At 40.4% G+C, this 22,714-nt stretch overlaps 1 protein-coding gene across 16 annotated transcripts in view; it reads left to right on the top strand.

Moving 5' to 3' along the window:
* The window catches only part of LOC129194612 (adhesion G protein-coupled receptor L3-like), a 197,573-nt gene that overhangs the window by 138,401 nt on the left and 36,458 nt on the right, over positions 1–22,714 (top strand). For all 16 annotated transcript variants that reach the window (XM_054799784.1, XM_054799789.1, XM_054799783.1 and 13 more), the window contains exons 9-15: positions 1,160–1,263; positions 1,409–1,594; positions 3,924–3,962; positions 15,983–16,166; positions 18,016–18,138; positions 19,919–20,124; positions 22,189–22,365. In XM_054799784.1, coding sequence (XP_054655759.1) covers positions 1,160–1,263; positions 1,409–1,594; positions 3,924–3,962; positions 15,983–16,166; positions 18,016–18,138; positions 19,919–20,124; positions 22,189–22,365 — 1,019 coding nt within the window. The remainder of the gene's footprint in view (positions 1–1,159; positions 1,264–1,408; positions 1,595–3,923; positions 3,963–15,982; positions 16,167–18,015; positions 18,139–19,918; positions 20,125–22,188; positions 22,366–22,714) is intronic.

Below are 22,714 nucleotides of genomic sequence, written 5' to 3'. Positions count from 1 at the left end.
TTTCCCTTTTTTTTTCTTTTTTTTCCTCTACTGGTCAACATTCAAACTGGACGCCAACCTGTCTATAGAGGCCACCTGTCTATAGCGGCCACTTTTGCAGACTCCCTCTAGTGGCCGCTATAGACAAGTTTGACTGTATTTGGAGGGCACTTATATTGTAAGCTTTACAGTAAAACTGGTAGGTGTCACAGTGCATACTTCAAAGGCACTCAAGATGCACTCAAGCGCAGTTATACTATATACATTACGATAAGATTGGTTGCTGACAGTTATTGAAATATATTTGTAGTGCCAGGCAGTTTTACCGTAACGCTTAGAATATGGGTGTACTCCAAATATCTGGAGTCCCTTTGTGGCGCAGACCATTCTCACATTTAAGCTTAGAATGTCTATCCATCCATTTTTTTACCGCTTCTTCTCATTAGGGTCATGGGTAAGCTGGAGCCAGTCCCACCTGACCTGTGTGCACTCCAAATATCTTGACTTCCTGTTTATGTATTGTGGTGATGACCAGTTTTACCATAAAGTCAACAATATAGGTGCACTCCAAATATCTTTTGCGTATGTACAGTCATACCTAGGTTTTTGTGCACCCCAGTTTTTTTATGATTTGTATGGTTGTGTTGAAAATTTTCGCTAAAATGTCGCCTCGGTGTTCGATCAGTATTGAACATAATAAAGTAGTTGAATGCCCAAACAAAGCAGCCTACATGCTGGTGACTCACTGTCCATGCATTTTTCATTGAGAGTGACTGCTAAATAACCCATCATGGGGTCAAACAAAGCTGTGCGTGCCATCGCTTTGATAAAAAGAGTGAGAAACGCTCTTGAATTTGATCTCACCAGTATGTATGGAAAGTCTTGTTTCCTGTGGGAAATTTTTCACAAATATTTTCATCTTGTGGAATGAATTAATAACGAAAACCAAGGTACCACTTTACTATGGTTGCGACCCATTTTACTGTACAGCATGTAATACGGGTGCAGACAAAATATCTGTATATCTAATATCTGTTGTGATGCACTATGGTAGAAATCCGTTTTATTGTAAAACTTCCAATATGGGTACATTTAAAATATCACAACTACCTTGTTTGCCTATGTCATTTTTATTATAAACTACCCAATTCTTAATTTCCTGTCTTTCGTCCTTGTCTAGGCTTGGCCTCCTATGCTTGCATGGGTCCTGAGGGCTACTGGGACCCCCAGGGGCCCGACTTCACCAATTGTACGTCCCCTTGGGTCAACATCATCAGCCAGAAGGTACGTTTCCTAGTGTCCTCCTGTCTCGAATAAGTCCAATTAAAATCTAAGAGGCTTGGATATTAGCAATAAAGGTTAAACAGCATTCATTTTCAGGGACCATGCATTGTGCAGTGTTGCAATAAAATTTCGTCATTTCTCGCAGCTTAAAGCCGGCGAGACAGCTGCAGTGATTGCCCGAGAGCTAGCAGAGCAAACCAAGAGCAACCTTCAGGCGGGGGATATCGTCTACACGGTGAGAGCCATGGTGCAGCTGGTGGATCTACTGGACGTCCAGCTAAGGAACCTCACACCCGGTGGCAAAGACAGCGCAGCGCGCAGCCTCAACAAGGTATCAGGAAAAAAATGCTCACACGTACACCACATCGAGTAGTATCGCAAATTAAAAGTATTGATGAAGGCTTTCCAGATACACTCCTAATCAAAATTTTCAGACCAGTTGAAAAATTGAATGAATTTACGTTTTGCACTGTTGGATCTTAAGGAGGTTCTGATTAGAGCTTCAAAATGCAAAAAGAAGAAATGGGAGTGAGGCAAATATCTTTTGAAAGCAATTTATTGCAAACAAGCATTAAAGTGAAATAAGCTGTGCATCACCTGATCAAAAGTTGAGGACCAAAGCCTTTAAAAGCCAAAATCTTGGTAAAAATGTGGATTCAATGTCATTTTCTGTCACGTATTCAAACATTCTCTCTCTGAATGCGGTCGGATTGTTGAGCTGCATAAGCAAGGCCTCTCACAGCGCGCCAATGCTGCTGAGTTTGGATGCAGTAATTACAGTCATGTGAAGATCTTGAGGCTTATCGATCAAAAAAGTCAAGTGGTAGATCCAAAAAAAAAGTCACTGCCGTCCGACATGGGACAATGATAAAAGACACAGGACGATCTTCTGCCCAAATGAAGGTTGTTACTGGTGCCTAGTGCAGTCCAATAACCATCAGATGACATCTGCAAAAGAAGAGTTTTAAGAAGAAAAAATGTCTTCAAAGACCTCATCTCCTTAGGCGCCACAAAATTGCCCGTTTGGAATTTGAATGAGAACACCAAACATGGGACATTGATAGGTGGAAGAAAGTTTTATTCTCTGATGAGAAAAAATGTAACCTTAACGGTCCTAATGGCTTCCAACGTTACTGGCATGACAAGGAGATCCCACCTGAGATGTTTTCCACATGGCACAGTGGAGGGGGGTCCATCATGATCTGGGGTGCTTTTTCCTTCAATGGAACAATGGCTTGAGGTTATGCAGGGGCGTCAAACGGCAGCTGGCTATGTGGACATGTTGCAGTTCACAATGCCCGCCTGACAAAGGATTTCTTCCGGAGGAATAACCTCACTCTTTTGGACCATCCTACGTGTTCCCCTCATGTGAACATTTGGGGATGGATGGCAAGCGAAGTTTACAATCATGGACATCAGTTCCACACAGTGGATGCCCTCCATGAAGCCATCTTCACCACCTGGAGCAACATTCCAGAATGGCGCACCTACCGTAAAGCACCGTGTATAAACCGCACTTTTTTTCGCACTCGTAAGAAGCAAAAAATCGGGGTGCGGTTTATACACGATGACAGGTCTGTGACCAGACGCAGAAATTGACGAGAAGTCCATTTTAGAATAGCCGTCTGTGGGTCAGACAGTTGCTTTGACTTTAGCGCCCTCTGCTGTTCAGTTGCTGAAAATGCTAGTGTATGCAACTAACTTATCTGACGGCTGTCTGTATTTTCACACAGTGAAACGATCTCTATATACACTGAAGCTAACCTAAGCTTCCGTTAAAAGATTGCAGTTGTAAAATACAATACAACGTTGGAGTTTATTCAAATTCACACTGAAGCAATGCAATAAAATAATAGAGAAAAAGTCAAGTCAAAAACCAAAAAAAAGTTATTTTCCCACTATTTTATCTTTGAACTTAGTATGTGGGTAGCCAGGGAGATAATAAAATTTTGTTGTAGTTGTCTTGAACCTTAAGGAGGTTGCTTGAGGTCAAAGTTCACCAGTAACAAAGCCAAAATGCAAGTAGCAACAAACCACAGCGACACAACCACATCAAAGGAAAGGTCTCAAGGATGACTTTCCAGATCTGGATTTCGTTAGTATACTCGCATGTGATGACACGATGACCGTAGAAGAGACTTACGTTGTATTCTGTTCCACACTGGAATTAAAGCTCCGTCCATGGTCCTTTGAAGGTGTCTTATGCATTGGCATTAGAGTGGGCAAACAAAATACTTCCTTGCTGCTGAGTTAGCTAAAAGAGAAGCAATCAGGAGTGAAATGCAAATTGTCCACTGTTAGCTACCGTAATTTGCTGAAGCGGCGAAGGAGAACACCTGTTCCACAATGGGGGTTTTTCTGCTACAGATGTCCTTATTGAGATTTTAGTGGCAATAAAGATGGCCGAAAGGACTCAGAATCATTCACACCGAAGAATTAAGCACATGCCTTACTAATACAATCTCAAAATTGGTGTTTGGTGTGGCAAATGGCACACAATGGTGCAAAAAGTGATGGAGTTTCGTATGGGCTTTGATTCAGACACTGGGTATTCAAATGGCATAGCCTCAGGTGTTCTGTCATGATCTGAGATTTTGTTTTAGTCCCCCTACCTAGACATACTATATTTCTCCTAACAACTTTTCCTTATTTATTTGCAGCTGCAGAAAAGAGAGCGTTCATGCCGTTTTTACGTTCAGGTATGTGGACTTTTACTTCTATTTTGAATGCAGTTTTGATTGTGGTCAATAGCTACCAATTTAACACCTATGATTTTTGTATCCCTTAGTGGAAAGGTGCCAAAAAGTGGTACAATACTCAACAATTTTGGTGCCCTTTTAAAAAATGGCATATTGGAGTGGTATGACCTTATTAATTAAATTAATAAGTCAAAATTCCAAGTCAGCTACAAGTCCTGGCATGTTATGATTGGCGTGATACATAATGCATGCATGTCCCAATTTTCCGGTAAGGCTGTACTCAGCGACTTTTCACAACTTTTTTTTCACTGGCAGATTTCGTGATTCCTGGTATTTTTAGCTGTCGTCAGTTTTAGTGAGGTTTTTTTTGTGTTTTTTACCTTCTTTATCCAATGCTTGCTCTTGCAACTTTCTCTGGCTCCATTTCGGGTTACTTTGCAGCTGTAATCAAAAGAAAAGCAGAGACTTAAGGTAAGAAACACTATTAAATTCCAGAAATAACTCATGGCAAAACACAAAGGTGGTGTCCGTGTAGATCTCACTGCCACATCGCGTCTTTGGCTACAATCACGTCTTCAATGAAGGTAAAAGTAACCTTAAATGTTCACGAATCCCTTTCGTTCCACATGTACTCTATATGCATTTTGAATTGTTTTCTGGATGTAAAACCAATATTTGTAAATCAGTGTGTTTAACACGGTTAACGCAAAACACAGTTTTTGTTGCGTACATTTTTGGCTTTCTAATTGGATCTATATTATTTCTGATTGGAAAAATGTATTTGTGTGTTTTGGTTAGAATCGCTTTCTGCTATGTGTCTCAGTTAAACCATTCCCCCTGCAAACTATGTTAACTAAGGACCCTTTACATTACAATCCTATTGTAACAGATGCTACCTTTGTACTTTGCGACGACTTCTTTCTTGAATTCAACAGCGTTGCTTACCTTCTTTATCAAAATTCTGGCACTTGCAACTTTTTTTGCATCCATCCATCCATTTTCTACGCCACGTATCCTCACTAGGGTCGTGGGTATGCTGGAGCCTATCCCGGCTGATCTCGGGGCCAGAGGCGGGGTACACCCTGGACTCGTTGCCAGTCAATGGCAGGGCACATACAGACAAACAACCATTCACACTCACATTCATACCTATGGACAATTTAGAGTCACCAATTAACCTAACATGCATGTTTTTGGAATGTGGGAGGAAACTGGAGTACCGGGAGAAAACCCACGCATGCACAAGGAGAACATGCAAACTCCACACAACGCCCAACAGACATCCGTACCCTAAATTTAGAAAAAGCATAGATTCCTCTAACACTCTGAAATACATAGTGTGCTTGAATGTGTCATGAGCGCTTGGCACATTGCTTGAGGAAGACATATACAGATTTCTTCATCGTTCTGTGTGCAATCTACGAAGAGATAAACCACACACGCACACACACACAATAAAGATGATTAAAGGATTCCCTTGCCAGAATCTGTCTATAGTGTCCCAACTCTAAAAAAAGCACTCTCCGTTCTTCACAGAGATTGAGTCACCAACGTATAGATGCTTTCTTTGGGCACTCGACTCGTTTTTTAGGTGCCCTGTTTGTCTGTTACAATAACCACGTTTCCACCGTATTTTAAAAGAAGAAAATATAGATCATTAATTTATTATTACAACTGTGACAAATCAGCAATAAATAGTAAACACATTTTGGGGCTTCCTAATGTTTTTGAAGATGGAAAACCAGCCTAACATATGTCAGGTCGTCGTTGAAAATATGCATTTTGGCACTGATTCATACGTTAGTGGCCGGAAATTTGAGAATTCTTGGAGGGAAAATGCTAATGTAATGTATTTTCAATGTTTTTGCATCCTTATTGAGGGTACATACATTACTGTTAAACAGGGGGCGTCTAAATGTGTTGCAGAGTTGCTGTTAGTTGTCTTAAATTGATGTTGTCTTTGAACTTTAGCATTCATTTATGTTTTATATTATTTGGCATTTTTTGTTGGAGGAAATTCTGAGCAAATGCCGAAATGATGAAAAACACATTTTGGTTTAGGAGCGGATGGCTGGGGGTGGCGGGAAATGTCATGATCTTGCAAGGGAGGCCCCCCCCTCGATGAAAAAAAAAAAAGCAAGCCAATTTGTGGGGAGATGAAGATATCCTCGTAAAACGCAAAACCTCATCTGGCGTGCAGTTGTGCCTGATGAATCTCTGTCCATTCAGCTTGTATTTATTGGGCTGGGTTTTACACTACATTAACAAAGTATACACTGCATTAATAGCTATCTTAGATAGACACATAAAACAGGACATTTGGATTATAAGGTGTGGGCATTAGCGATGGAATATTTCATTGTAAAACTCCTTGATGCAATCTCTAATTATTTTTATTTTACTTTATTTTAACCGCCAGAGTCTCTAATTAGGTCAAAAAACATTGGCTGTGGCTATGGACAACCTCTTGATGTAGTTTGATTTTATTTTATTATTTTATTTTATTCATGATTTTACACAGGCTTGTAGTGGGGATGCAGTTATGGCATAGCTGGTCGTTCGATCTCAGTCAATAGCTACTAAGACAAGTACACAAAATAATAATACAAAAAAATAATAACTGTAATTTAATCAAATAATTTATTAATTTTATTTTTATTTTCATAGTGTAATTGTAATATACTGTATAGAACAACCAAGGGTGTCACGAGAAACTCAACTCACTGTTATGATAATATATAACAATAAAAATAAATAATGATAATACAGATCGCTGTTTTTCTCAACTTTCTATTTACGTTTATCAACTTTTCTATTTACGTCAGGGCTTTACAGCAGCCCTTTGATATTTCTAATTAAAAAAAGAACAATTCAGAATCAAAAACAACTTATACACAATTTACACACATCGTATTTGCAATTAGGCACGTTCCACTTCGGACACCCATGCATGTTTTGCCAGGAAAGCGTGGTGCAGCAAGCGATTGTGTCCAAGCTCTTGGTCAGGCGCTGTTGGTCAGGGGCTGGGTTGTGAAGGGATTTTACAGCTTCCACACGTTCATTGCCCAGCATTACAGAGATGGAGCTCACTCCCGCTCGCCTGCTCGGTAGATTCTTTGTCTTTGTTGATCTCTTGTATTTAATTACCGAATAAATGCATGATGGAAGAAACACCCTTACTCGCTAAATATAGCGTCATTGTCGCTTGGACATTTACAAGTAGCAAGCAGCTGTTTAACGCCGATGGAAAAAACAGCCACACGTCACTCGCTGACGCTGTGAACACCAAGGTAGGTTAGAATTCCAGGTGTGCATAAACACTTTACGTGCACTTCCAGTAATGCCTTGCACAATGCCACTTCCATATTATGTTTATTATCATTCATTGTAGTGATGCCATAGTTCACAGTCTTGATTGGCTTCTGGCTGCCCTGTTGTCACGATGCAGCTTTTCATACAGCAAACGAAAAATCTCAGCACTTTCTAATTTTGCGAGATCTCGTCACACGAGAACCCAGATCTCCTAATTGTGCAACCAAAATGCTAACCACTTGGCCACCGTGCGGGTCCCATGATTCCCTAGTACAAGTAAATAAATAGTTCTTGTATATAAGAGTTTGACAAGGAGTTTATTAGAGAGAGGTCTTCATTTGTTTTAATACATCTTTTGTGTAGATTTCTTTCACAAACAATGGATATTTAAGGATCAACTGCAAAAAGGGTAGCAAAGATCCTCTATGTGACAGAAGCGCTGCGCTGTTATGAAGGACATACTGCTAATCAAAAGTGCTCAAAATGACTACAGCACTCTGGTGTCTTTAATTAACATAATACATTGCAGCCAAATGCAGGGACGGACTGGTCATCAGGAGTACCAGGAGGTTTCCAAGTGGGCCGATCAATAACGGGCCGATTGACGGCCGCTTATGTATATTATTTGTTTATTGCTGCGCCTTGCCTTGGAAACTACGATAACTAAAATCCCGGGCCGGGCCGGGAATATGTCGCTGCAGACATGACACAACAGACAATAGAGAGGGCAAGCTGGCAGTCAGAGCCGCCCCTCCCGACACGCACAACAACATGATCCATGGGCCGGCGGGGTTGGGCATTCTGTGCAAGGGGAGCCGTAAGTGCATCGCTGCCGTGACACGTACATGCAACGTCAAATCAGTCCGCGGCTCTCTCACCAATTAGAGAATAAAATCTCAAAATTCACCCGCTCTGTTGTCAGTCTTATGGTGTAATGGTACATGCTACTCCTTATCAAGGCAGAAGGTGCAGGTTTGAACCCAACGCTGGAGAGTTTTTACTTTTTAAACAAGAGAAGGCTTGTAATGGGAGGTGGGGTGGGGCCAGTCTGAACCAAAAAGTCCAGGGCTTGACCACCCCTGACCAAATGTGTATTGTAACAATGCTATATATGGAAGGAAGTATAAGGTATTAACATAAGGAGAGGACACAGTTTGCTGAGTGCTCAGCATCCAGCAGCTTCATCCAGCTCTTCATGCGCTTTAAAATGTTGGTTGCACTACCCAGCTGTTGGTGAGATAGCCATGCACGTTACACTTGGCATCGTATTTGTTTACAATCAACTCATCAGTGGTATTAATGCTGGCTGAGCAGTTTGCTCTTACCGCAATTATAACATTGGTTCGGTTGCTGCAGTGCAATACATTTTTTTACCTGATTCACATGTGATCACATGGTTACATGTGATTGATGCTTTTATGTCCAAAAATGTTCGATTCTTGGAAGAGAAAAATTAGAATCTGATGTATTTTGGGAATTTTTGCATTGTTATTGAGTAAATACGTACATTGCTGTAAAACGGGGGGTGCCAGACAGATGCAAACACTCCCCAAAGTAAGTTATATAGTAGTTTAAAACATGCATTTTGGCACTGATTGATACTTTAAAGACCAAAAATGTGGAAATTCATGGGTTTAAAAAAATGCTAATTTGCTGCATTTCGGGTGGGATACACACAGTACCGTAAAACAGGGGAAGTGGGAGAACAACCAGACAACGCATTAGATTGGTCCTTTAAAACATACAGTACATTTTGGCACTGATTGATATTTCAGAGGCCAAACATTGGGAATTTTTCAGTAAACAAATGCTAATCTGTATTTTGAGTATTTTTGCATCGGTTTTAAGCTGCTTGTGACACCAAAAAAAAGTAAATAAATAAATAAATAAAATGAATGTACTCACTTAATAAAACATCTTTTTTGTCATACTCCTGTCATAGATAAACAACTATGAAATAGGAGTGAAATGAAGTGGTGATTTTGACACCCCTCCCCCAGCAAGTTTTCTGAACCGACGGCATCTTCGCTGTGACGTCACTACCAGAACACTTTCCGGGATTCAGATTCAAACACATGCAGCCATGAACTCACAGCAAAGCCAAGAAAGTAGTATATTCACAACAACAACACAATAATAACATTCACTGATATTGTGTTGTGGTTGCTGTGACGTAACCCCATAGTATTCTTCTAAAATTCGTAGAATAGATCTCGTAAAAAAAAAAAAATGTATTTACTTCCTGAAACTGACAGATCGACTGCAAGATAGGCTAGAAAGATGAGTGACAGCGAGCAATTCAGGTCTAGAACACTTACGGGTGACACCGGTAACCAGGAACAAACAAACACAGCCTTGACCACAGGAGAAGAAAGCGATATATTCACAACAATAACATTCACTAATATTGTGTTGTGAGGCGTGTGAGGTGTTTTACTGACAGTGATAGCTAGAACAGATATCACATTTGCCACCTTGCTAGCGCGTCAGTTAGGAATCCACAGTGCATTAGCCGCCATGAGCACTAGGCCGGTCACTATGGAGCATATTAGCAGACTAAATGTGGTTTGACTCACGCCACCTTGGCACGCTTTTCCACGGTCAAACCTCTTGTGGGTTTTTGTCTATTTATTTCCATCTGTGGAGCAGTATGGTAACATTTGTCCCACAAAGTTTTTAGAAATGTGAACACTCTTACTTTGTCTCCTCGAATGTTCCAGCAAAGATAACACAATGAGCGGGCATAATATAAAAAAAATATGTAACAAACTACAGAAATGCATCCAGGACTGGACCATAATAGTTAAGATAGCATCGGAGTGAAGGGGAAGTTGCAGGCAGGACCGTCTGGTGTCAACGTCACTTGCCCCTCCTCCTCCAGACCCGGAAGAACTGCCCGAATTAAAAAAAAAAGGTAAATATTTAAATATTCAAGTACACATCTAACACAGGAAATATGCCTTTCAGTGTTAATTTTCACGAAACTAGATTAAAATGTGTTTTAATGCATCCATTACTGAAAAACACGGATGGGGTATCAGATGCACAAACAGCCGAAAATACACACTACACTCTACCGCTATTCCAACATTGGTTCTTTTTCTGCTATTTTTTGCGATACTTATTAAAAAAGACAGCTTTTCATTTCCACCTTTTCTTGCACGCTGAATCGTTATTAAAGTAAAAAAGTCAATCTGTTTTTATTCAAATTTCACAAATAACAGCCTCCCTAAATCCAATTAAAGCTCTGTGTTCTTTGAGCTTTAGCTAAATAAACACCCTGGCTGTAATTACATCATTTACAATGTTATTGTAGCAGCGGCTTGACTGTACTACATCATTATCATGCAAAGTGATGCAACGTCTGCCCACCAACAACAATCTTTGATGTAATGATTCACTTCTGACATTCAGCCAGAGGCTCAGGTTGATTCACTCTCAATTAGGGAGCTTTTTTGTTGTTGTTGTTGGTGTTGCTGTCCTTTAGGCGCTGACATTTTCTTCTTTGCCTCTTTGTTCACCACAGCAAGAAATAATCATATCACCTGTGATGGACAAACAAACAACAATTGCTGTACAGTCAGTCGTCCCTTGCTCCATCGCGGTTGAAACAACGCTCCCTCGCTCTATTGCGGGTTTTAAAAAATGCTTTAATTAATAAGGATTAAGATATGACAATGGATAAAAGGCTGATCTTTTTCTTTCATGCGATCGACCCACATTAAGTTCAAGTTACTACAGCAACAAGGAACTTCCCAGTGCTAAGAGTAAGTTATGTCTTATTATTGCTTATCATGTCTACTATATTAGGTAATACGAGTATAAAAGGTGATTATAGGGGTGGTACTGTATTGAATGTCTACAGGGCTCTAATCATGGTCAAGCTGCTATTTAGGAAGTCATAAACAGGTTTTCTATGCTCTATGAAAATATTCCATTTATAAATATGGAATCCTACTTTGCGGAAATTCACCTAGTGTGTTCACGGTCGGGGCAGGAACCAATTAACAGCGATAAATGAAGGGCTGTTCTGATGTACTGGTTTGATGGCTGGATGGTACTTGTAGTGAAGTAGTTGCCCAGTTCACCGTTTTATCAAATTTGCTCGTACAAATCTCCAAAAAATGTTACAAAATGCATTGAACAAATAAAAACTTCATCACTAATAAACCCCTTACAGCTAATATGCCTGGTGCTCTCTGTAGTTGAGGAAATAGTGGTAGTTGTCCCATTCTGGGATGGCACATTGCGCTCATAGAGCCTGATCTACTAGAGCAGAGGTCAGGAACCTTATTTTATATATTTATATATTTGAAGATGAATTTCATTGAGAGATAAATAATATTTATTGACATTGAATACAACCAAATGCGGGACCGCACAGTGGCCTAGTGGTTAGCATGTTGGACGCACAGTCAGGAGATTGGGAAGATCTGGATTCGAATTGCCTTTGGGGATCTCTGTGTGGAGTTTGCATGTTCTCCCCGTGCGTGTGTGGGTTTTCTCCGGGTACTCCGGTTTCCTCCCACATTCCAAAAACATGCAGGATGGGTTAATTGGCGCCTCTAAATTGTCCATAGGTATGAATGTGAGCATGAGTGATTGTTTGTCTATATGTGCCCTGCGATTGGCTGGCGACCAGTCCAGGGTGTACCCCGCCTCTTGCCCAAAGTCAGCTGGGATAGGCTCCAGCATACCCGCGACCCTAATGAGGATAAGCGGCATAGAAGATGGATGAATGGATGGGCAACCAAATAAGTGCATATATAAGCAAGACTAGCAATTTTAGAATATTATAAGTCTCTGAATTTATTATTTTTAATAACATTATTATACTGAAGCTATCAAATAATAAATTAAATACTTCTTACCATTAATGCAACTTCTGGTGCTGCATCATTTTGCACCGTAGGCCGTATCTTTCTTTTCACCATCTATTTCGTCGAAAGGGTAGCCTCTCACTGACCTGTATAGGCTACCGCATTATCCAGTAAATATCGTAAGGACAGCTGACATTGCCTCTGGCCACCCGCATTGTGGTAGGAAATGGATGGATGGATTAAAATGCATGAGAAAGTTTTGTATTTTGAACATTATTTTTAACACTGTGATTTTTAAATGTTTTACTTTAAAATGTCGGCAAAATAAAATATAAATGAATACATTTTATCGTGTTTAGAAATGTCTGAGAGCCAGATGCAGGCATCAAAAGAGCCACATCTGGCTCCCAAGCCATCGGTTCCCTTCCCCTGCATTAGAGGTTTGGATGTTTCAAAACAAGTCCAAACTTGATTGTGTGGGCAAAGCTGCGGCCGTTCCATGGGGGCCTTTTTTGTTTTTGTTTTTTGACTGCCCCTTGACTTCATGTCATCGCATGCAGGGGTAGCGCAAAACGCTCGCAGAGTGCTCTGTAACAAGTTGAGGAAATATGGTAGTATGAGTATAAAATTGTTTTTAATGAAAATGCATATCAACAAATAATGACCGTGTGTTTAATAAATCTTAATAAATCTTACCAGTAATATGACTGGCACGCTCCATTATGAATATTCCATTTATAAATAAGGAATAACATTATAAGATAGAGCTCATGAGCTCCCACTGGTGGCCCGGCAGCCATTGGCCAATGAACTGTTCTGCTTTGAGTAATGCATTATGGGTTGAAGGTAAAATAGCTGTTGTTTGTTATTTCAAACTCGTATTGGTATTTGTCTTGTATATTTCCCAGCGACCTTTTGAGTGTTAAGTTGCTGTGTGATGATTTTAGCCTTCTATTTAAGATGACACAGTGAGTCAGAGTGTTATATTGAGTATAGTTATAGTTATATTGAGACTTCCTGCGATGTACCCCGCCTGTCGCCTGAAGTCAGCTGGTATAGGCTCCAGTATGCCCCAGCGACCCTAATGAGGAAGAAGCGGTATAGAAAATGGATGGACGGACGTGTGTGGTTTATAGTTCGGTCTGGCTTATATACTGTATGTACCAATCTGGTTTTCTGTCTAAATTTAGTGGGTGTGACTTAAACACCGGCACGTCTTGCACACCCGAAAATTACGGTATTTTGTTTTAAAGTAGGCCTACACATGCGTAACTGTGGTCATCCCCACAGTGCTGACCTCCTCACGCCGGGCTCGACGACCACATATTTCCACTGAGTGAGAGTTAAGTCGAGCAGCGCTAGCCAACCAGCTAAAAAAACCACTTCTGTTTGTAGTATTCTGTTTTTGCAACAGGTAAAATAAAAAGAGATTCAATCTTTAAAAGTCTGTATAAGCTTTGTTATGTTTTGAGGCTCCAGACTATTTTTGGACGAAGGAGCAAAATGGCTCTTTTGATTGTAAAGGTTACTGACCCCTGTACCAGTATAAATGTAAAAAAACACCATTCTGCTAATATACTTGGTACTCTCTGCAGTTGAGCTAAATAGTGGCCTTTACCTGTCTTTGACAAAATTAAATAATATTTAAAATAATAAACATAATAGCATTTGAAACATGGCTTTTACAATCCTCTTGATCAAAAAAAAAAGCATCCTCATACTTCCATCCTCACCGTCATTTTTTAAGAAGAGCAAAGGGAATACTGTATTATGGGGCCAGGGGGTTGGGAATTCTTCCACATTTTAATGGTTTTTCCATGGAGAACATGTAGCCTGCGAGCCTGTTGGATCCGGAATGAATGGTGGCCAATTAGCATTCAGTGTCTGAATCTTGCCATTGGCATTTTTTAAATCTTTAATGGCTCTTAATTTTTCATCTTGTCTTGCAAACGTTCCGGTTTGTTCCTCGGCCGCTCCAGCATTGTTGTCGGCAGATTAAAGCAGACGTAATGGACACTATTAACGAGTGGCGGACGGGAAACTGGAGCGGAATAGTTATGTGGTTAGACGCTAAGTATCGGGTTCATCCATGACTGCTGCATTTTTTCCCACCAGTTCGTATGAAGTGAATGTCAGCATGGAATTGCCTTTTGGGTAAAGGGCGCATGGTGGCTGAGTGGTTAGCATGTTGGCCTCATTCGGGAGCTTGTGAGTTCATATCTCAGTTAGAACGTCCCTTTGTGGAGTTTGCATGTTTTCCTTGTGTGTGTTTGAGTTCTGTCTGGGTACTCTGGCTTCCTCCCACATTCAAAAAATGTGCGTGCTAGGTAAACTGGAGACTCTAAATTGTCCGTAGGTGTGAATGGTTGTATGTATCTATGTCCACTGTGATTGGCTGGCAACCAGAGTGTACTGCCCGAGGACAGCAGGGATCGGCTCTAGTGAAGACAAAATGGATGCACACTACTGGTGAAAAGTTTTAGAACACACCAATGTTTCCAGTTATTTATTGAAATTCAAGTTGTTAGAGTCCAGTGAATATAGCTTGAAATGGTACAAAGGTAAGTGGTGAAGTGCCAGAGATTTAAAAAAAAAAAAAAGGTAAGGTTACCCAAAACTGAAAAATTGTGTGTATTTCAGAATTGTACAAAATGGCCTGTTTCAGTGACCACAACATGGGTCAGCAATTTAAAGCTGTTCTGCAGAAATGGATGCTGATCAAGCCTTGGCAGTTGGTGCAACTAATTCCTACAGTGTTCCAAGTTCTGCAGTACTTACTCCTCTGTCTGCATAAACAGAACACACTGTGGTGCTATACCCTCATGAACATCAGCTTAACAGCTGGAGAAAGTAATTTGCTACGACAGAAATGGCAAGAAGAAAGGGAATTAACAATGGACAGACCATGTCAGCACTTCAAAATGTAGCTTTTTCCTCCAGAGAAATTGAAGTGTTCTAAAACTTTTTACCGGTCGTGTACTTTTGATTAAAACTACATGTAGTTGGGAATTCTGCCTTTGTCTTTGAAGTTTTTGTTTAAGTGCACTCATTGGTGATTGACCATTGGTGATAGATAGATAATGATGTTTCATACAAAGTGTACATACAAAGGTGTACACGTGTCACTATTCAGAATTCCATAATTTGTCACAGGAAGCTATGCGGGAGTTTGTTTTTTTCTTTAGTCAATGGGGCGCCAGTTGATTGTGCCACAAATGCTGCCTAAACAAATATGACCGGTAACAGTTTGAGTGTTTTTTACACCTTTTTTTCTAATGGTAGTTACTTACAATTAAAGATGATAGCATCAAGCCACGTACAATACGGAAATTCCACCCTTGTCTCTGGAGTTTTTGTTAAAATGCACTCAATAACATTATATACACTTTATATTTAGTATAATTTAGTCACATTCCTGTGGAATGCAGTTGTCCCTTGCTACATCGTGGTTCGAACGTCACTCCTTGACTCTATCACGGGTTTTCAAAAATTAATAAGTAAATGATTGCTGTTTCGTGGTTGACTATGGACTATTATTAGTCCAAAAAATATTGAAAGACAAGTTATTTGACTATCGTGACTACACTGTGTGTGCGTGTGTGTGTGTGTGTGTGTGTGTGTGTGTGTGTGTGCATATATATAATATATCATATTTTTCTCCCCTCTGTTTAAAACATTATGGGTACAGTTCACTTTCATCCTTTAGATACAATCTACACCAGTAAATAAGTGTCAAAGGCAACACAGGTATATTTTTAGCATCTGCCGTCTTCAGTAAACCTCCTGTTTTCCACCATGTGGTCCATATATGGTCCCCTACGTGGTACAAGCTTAAAACGCTAGTGCTGATGCCACCATCGTTAATTAGAACTCATGCTATCTTTCCAGGCCATGGTGGAGACGGTGAACAACCTCCTGCAGCCTCAAGCCCAGGCGGCCTGGAGGGAGCTGGGCACAGGCGAGCAGCTGAGGGCGGCCACCACACTGCTGGACACTGTGGAGCAGGGCGCTTTTGTGCTGGCCGACAACCTGCTCAAGACGGACATTGTGCAGGAGAACACGGACAACATTCGTGAGTAATGTACATGTAATACAGATATCCTCAAAGTTTTATAATGGTTAATGATTTATGGGTAATTAGTTGTCAAGTTGTCAATTTTACAGTTTGAATTGTTATTCCAATGCTCTTCAAACTTTTTTCGGATTCGGAAACAAAATCCTTGTTTAGTGGATCGTCAAAGATGGAACACGAGTCGGAATTTGTAGTTCAACACTCATTATTTACACTCGGGTGTCTAAAACTTTGATAACCGTAGCCTCCATGTATGTAAGAAATTGCAGCGACTTTCAGAGGTCAATTCCAACGAGAAGAAGCCGCAGTTAATCCTCCCCAAACCCCATGATAGCTCCTGATTCCCTCGATTCCTCGATTTTTCATCACAACCCTCCACCCCTTGGTTGTGGTTGCGTAAGCCATCTTGCAGCTGGTTGTTTCTCCTGGAGGCTACACTTTCAACGACGGTTTAAATAACACGGTAATCTGGGGAAATCTGTGCGATAAAGCTGCATAATAAACAAATTAAAGTCTAAAAAATGAAAAGCTAGGTGCGACATCGGTAATTAGTTGAAGCCATGTTTAAATGTGAACCACCTAGAGCTGAAAAAAGCCAGTAAGGCCTAGTAAACATGTCAGCAGCACATAATTAACAAGACTAGCAAGCAGCGAGCACTATAAAGTCCGTCGTCTTCATTCACCTTCCCAAACGAGCCGCCGGAATCTTCCTTAATACCCATGTGAATTGTGTGCCAGATATCATAAAATCCATTTTATGCATTCGCCTTGCTCCTGCTTCCTTAAAAAGGAAAGAAAAAGAGGGAGCAGAGGACCTATATTCCCAGGGTTGTCATGGCAACGCAGAGATGAGGGCCATGCAGGACGCCATCGTGTTTTTATTTTATCCCCAATTTCCTTCGCAAGACCCAACAAGGAAATGTATGTTGATGCGTTGTGAATTTAAAATTACTCATATAAAAAATCAATAATAAATGATACAGTGGATCCCCATGTATTCGCGATTCAGAATTCACGGCCCCACAAATTTGCTGATTTCATTTTTTACATTTTTATCTTTTTTGTCCGAAAATAGGCCGTTTATTCTGCAAAAAACACATCTCATTCACCCTAAGTCAGTAATAATTTCTAAATATGTGATAATATCCATCCATCCATCTATTTCCCACGCCGCTTCTCCTCATTAGGGTCGCGGGTATGTGGAGCCTATCCCAGCTGACTTCGCGCGAGATGCGGGGTACACCCTGGACTGGTCCCCAGCCAATCGCAGGGCACATATAGACAAACAATCATTCACACTCACATTCATACCTATGGACAATTTAGAGTCGTCAAGTAATGTGGTAATATATATGTGATATGTGATCATTTAAAATATAATAAATGTACAGCGTATATGTACCACTGTTAAAAAGTTTGTCTTTATGCTTCACTGATGATGTTTTTTGTTAAACGTTGAGATTTTTGCACTTTGTTCGAAGGTTCTTGAACACACATCAACAAATGAAAATCGTTGAATCGTACCGTATGGAATGGTATTGAGTCATTCTGTTTAAAATATAGAGTTTTTTAATCATATCGTAACCCGTATATCGAATCGTCTACCGCAAAGAGATTTACATCCCACCTTATTTTTGATTAAAAAAACTTGATTAATTAGGAGTTATCTATGGACAAAATGTGATTAATCACAATTAAATCTTTTAGTCGATTGCTATGAAGGCTATGAATCATAAGTTAGCGTCTGACATAGAACACAAACACTGAAGCGAGGTTCTTTGTTTGTATTAATGTTGTACTATACATGAAATACGTTTTTGTATTAATAGTATTTTTTTAATGCACGCAGAGCTAGAGGTTGCAAGAATGAGCACCGATGGGAATTTGCTCGATCTGAAGTTCCCGCAAACGGGCGGACAAGGCAGCTCCATACACTTATCAGCAAACACGCTCAAACAGCACGGAAGAAATGGTAAGTTGCATTTCTTATTGTTTCTTATTGTCTAATATACACAATCTTAACCTATCATAACCTATCATACTCTGTTATGTTCTGTCATACCCTATTTTAATATATCTTACCTGATCCTATCAGACTCTATCCTAACCGATAATGAAGTATAATTTCGTATCATATTCTGTCTTGCCCTCCCTAGCTTATCCTACCCTGTCTTAACCAGTCAGACACTATCCTGTCCTACTCCTGTCCTACAATTTCCTATCCTATTCTACCCTATCCTAACCTAAGATATCCTATTCTGCCCTACACTATCCCATAATAATGATTCTTATTACGTCATCACCCTTCACCGCTTGCTGGCTGCGACGTAGGCAGATCAGATAATTCAATGGTTTATAATAAATGTTTGCTTCCACTGTATGACTTGCAAAAGGGCTCACTCTGTTCATGGCGTTGTTCTGTGGAACAAATGTGCCAAGGTGCTGAAACCCATGCACAGGGTGACCTCCCCTCCTGCCGTTGTTCTATGGTACAATTGAAACCGGTGAAACCAGTTTGGAGGCGGGAGATGAGGAAAGCAGACGTGCACATTGCATGCATGGCAATATATCGAGGCCGTCAAAATGATCGAGTTCATTTTCATTGATTGTGTGATTAATTATTTGTTCTCTTATTGTCCCAGTCCTAGTGCCCACGAGAAGAGATCTTGTGACTCCCCTAATTAGGATTGTCAAAAATAACACTTTAATGGCGGTGACTAATTTATTTCATTAATTACATTGACATTTTTAGCGGAATTAACGCATGCGCATCATGGCAAGCCACACCTCTCTGTTATGATGGCAGATGGAAGCACAGTGCAGCATCCCCACAGAGCCATACAGAGTCTGATGCTCTTTCATAAAGATCTCGTTAAACCACCAAGAAATTGCCTTTGACGATTCTATGACTATTTCCTATGTGGCTGAAGCTCATTACTGTAGCGTTGCAAGTCATTTTGCCGGCTATGGTTTATGTGTTAAAGGTTCAAATGACTCTACATACTTTGGAAGAGTCTGGCTGGCCGGATTAAAACGTTCAGAGGGCCATAATTTGCCCACTCCTGGCCTGACCTATCATACACTATCCTATCCCTTACGTGGCAACCTTTCCTCAGCTGGAACACCTGCCGACAGTCTTCGTATCCTGGCAACTAGCCTTCTGTCACCTCAGTGTCCAATAATTAAACTTGAATGTACCTCCAAGGAATGGAGATGGACTCGTGCTGTGCACCTGTTTCTAACGGTGTGAAAATGAGACCGTTAGACTCAACAAGAACAGTTCAATTTTTAAAACGTATTATATGCAAATTCCATCACCCTCTTAGACTGCGGGGGAGTAAAGCCTGGATCGTTAGGACAGGGTGGTGGATATATTTCCCCCCGTCATCTGGCGTCAAGTGACCCAAATAGTTTTCTTTTCATCTGGCTGAGCGATCTGAATCACGGGGGGTGGTAACTCTCCCTCATCTCACCGGTGAAAAGCCAGACAGCAGGAGAAGGATAGTGGACGAATATGAATGAGGCGAAGGAAGAAAACACGTCTCTTTGTCAGCACAGACAAATGAGTTCTTGGCTGCGCAACTTTAAGTAATTGTTGATGCAAAAATGTTTTTCATCTTGTTTTTTTTTAAATAAGACTTCTTTTATTACACAATTCTGTAACCTCGATCTTATGAGCAGTTTAATTGCATTTGGTTGGTTTAGACTGTAATTTTTCACGATTAAACTTGTTCTTTTTCCCTTCTTCACAGGAGAGATAAGGATCGCCTTTGTGTTGTACAACCACATCGGAGCGTACTTGTCCACGGAGAATGCCAGTATGAAGCTGGGCAGCGACGCCATGGCGACCAACTACTCCGTCATCGTCAATTCACCCGTGATCACTGCTGCCATCAACAAGGACGCCAATAAAGTCTACCTTTCCGACCCAGTCATCTTTACTATCAGACATCTGCAGGTACTTTCTTTATAGCGTCTTCTAGCGCAGTGGTCCCCAACGTTTTTTGACCCACGGACCGGCTTGTGTTCCCACAAATCTCCCACGGACCGGAGAGGGGAGGGGTTTCATACATTAGAGCCATCTAATTTATCTTATTTATTATGTATTGTGTAAAACTAAGGCATGAATAACATCAAATTAAAAGCACAAAATGAATGCCGACCCACCATCCACCAGTTCAAGTGGAGTTTTTCCAGAGAGATTATTACATCGCTGTTTGACGTGTGTGGTAAAAGGCAGTGCGCTAGCATGAATTAACTTGAGACAAATGTGCACATTAGCAGTCAATAAGTCATCAAAACTTACCTTTATGCATTCCCACATAGTATCAGCATTTGAGACCAAATATGAGGTGAAAGAAAAATGGTAAAAATACAGTAGTAGTCTATCTGTGCGGCGAGAGATAAAGTTAGCACACGCACAATGGACATGCGTCAAGTGAGACGGATGTAACAGAGAGAATCCGGCCACTTTTCAAAATAAAACATTAAAAGAAATAATGGAAATTATTTTTTCTTTCTGTGCGGCCCGGTACCAAATGACCCATGGCCCGGGGCCGGGCCGCAACCCGAGGGTTGGGGATCACTGCTCTAGCACATATTTATAAGTAAAAAAAAAATTCATGAGAAGTGCAAATGTGCTTTGATCAACTAAAAATATTATGTAATTAAATTTCAGGATTTGCATTTATTTTATTTGTTTTGTTTTTTAATGTATTTATTTTAATTCAAATTTTATGAAAATGTTTTTGTTTTTGTTTGATAAACTAAAAGTAAAATACAACGAAACTAAGTAAATAAAATAAAAACAAACATTTCATGCCAACATGAAGTTTGGTAGTCAACTAAACCTAAATTAAAATGAAACATTTTGTGACAAACAGGACTTTGCTTTGATCAACTAATACGAAACTCAACTAAACTAAACTGAATTAATCTCAACTAAACTAATCTAAACTAAATCTTAATCTAAACTAAACTAAACTTAAGTAAAATAAAATGCAATCACTGACAAGCAGGAATTTCCAAATCAGCTGAAAATCAAATTCTATTAAGTTGAATAAAGAACATTTCATGACAATAATAATTATTATTGTTATCGTTATTATTATTATACATTTTATTTGTTTGCGCCTTTCAAGACACCCAAGGTCACTTGACAATCAATCAAATAAAGACAGTTCAGCACCCACAATAAAAATAATGAAAAGGAAAAATAACCCATGATTAAAAACAGAAATCAAGAAGTCGAGAAGAATGAGCAGTTTTGAACAAGCATGTTTGAAGTTGTGATTTGAAGGTGCCAACTGAGTCAAGTAGATGAATGTGTAGTGGTGGTAGTGTGTGTGTGTGTGTGTGTGTTCTGGGTACTGAGCAGCTGGAAGCCCGAACGCCGAAAGTAGCCATCTTGAAGCGAGGAGTCAGGAGCAGAACAGCGAATGAGGAATGGAGTGACCGGGACGGGTTGTGAGGAAAGATCATATCATGCAAATATAGGGGAGCCACGTTATGTAGTGCTTTGAAGGTTAAAAGGAGGAGTTTCTACTGAGTTTGTTGTCTGACTGGAAGCCAATGAAGCTTTAAGAGAATTGGTGAGATGCGGTCTGAGGCTTTAGTGCGGGTAATTATTCTGGCAGCGCTGTTTTGAATAAGCTGTAGTTGATGAATGAGTTTCAGTGGGAGACCAGTGAGTAGGGAATTACAGTAATCAAGATGGGAAACCAAAGCATTGATGAGAATTTCTGTTTAATGCTGGGAGAGAGAGAGAGAGGGCCGAAGTTGTTATGAAGATGGAAAAACGCTGTGTGTGAAATATTGTTCATGTGGGTTTTGAATGACAGCGTGCTGTCCAGGATGACAATAACAATAAAATAAAAATTGGATTCATTAACATAAAATAAAATAAAATTATAAAAAAAAAATTGCAACAGCTGTAAATTTCCTAAAAATGTAAATAAAATACAATAAATTACAATAAAATGCCCACCAGCAATTTCTTACAAAATACATTTTTGCATTGCAGCAATCCGAGGAGAACTTCAACCCCAACTGTTCCTTCTGGAGTTACTCCAAGCGAACTATGACTGGCTTCTGGTCCACCCAGGACTGCCGCCTACTGGGGACCAACAGGACGCACACCACCTGCTCCTGCACCCATCTCACCAACTTTGCTGTCCTCATGGCCCATGTGGATGTCAAGGTAAGCCAATGGGTCACTCACTTTCTGTTACGCTTGTATGGCTGATGATGGGGGTGCCGTTCATTTCTGGCCACCCCCATGTGCCCGGGGTGGGCCTGCTGTCTCTTGGTTGTCCTGGGGGGAGGTCAGATAGGTGTTCCTGTTTCCCTGTGGCGGACTCTGTCATTGTTTAACTTATTGTTACACTTGTATGGCTGATATTAGGAGTGCATTTGGTCTCTGGGCACCCATTGCTCCCAAGATGGGTCCACCTCTGCCCTCATCCACCCCTGGTGACCCCAGTTTGAGGTCATCCTGGGCTTTGGGCAGATTACAGTTATCCTGTGGCACTGTTGGTCCCAGTGATTTA

Source organism: Dunckerocampus dactyliophorus, chromosome 15, assembly GCF_027744805.1.
Source record: "Dunckerocampus dactyliophorus isolate RoL2022-P2 chromosome 15, RoL_Ddac_1.1, whole genome shotgun sequence".
Lineage (NCBI taxonomy): Eukaryota > Metazoa > Chordata > Actinopteri > Syngnathiformes > Syngnathidae > Dunckerocampus > Dunckerocampus dactyliophorus.
The sequence above is the reverse complement of the archived record's forward strand: the minus strand, read 5'-3'. Positions and strand labels throughout refer to the sequence as shown.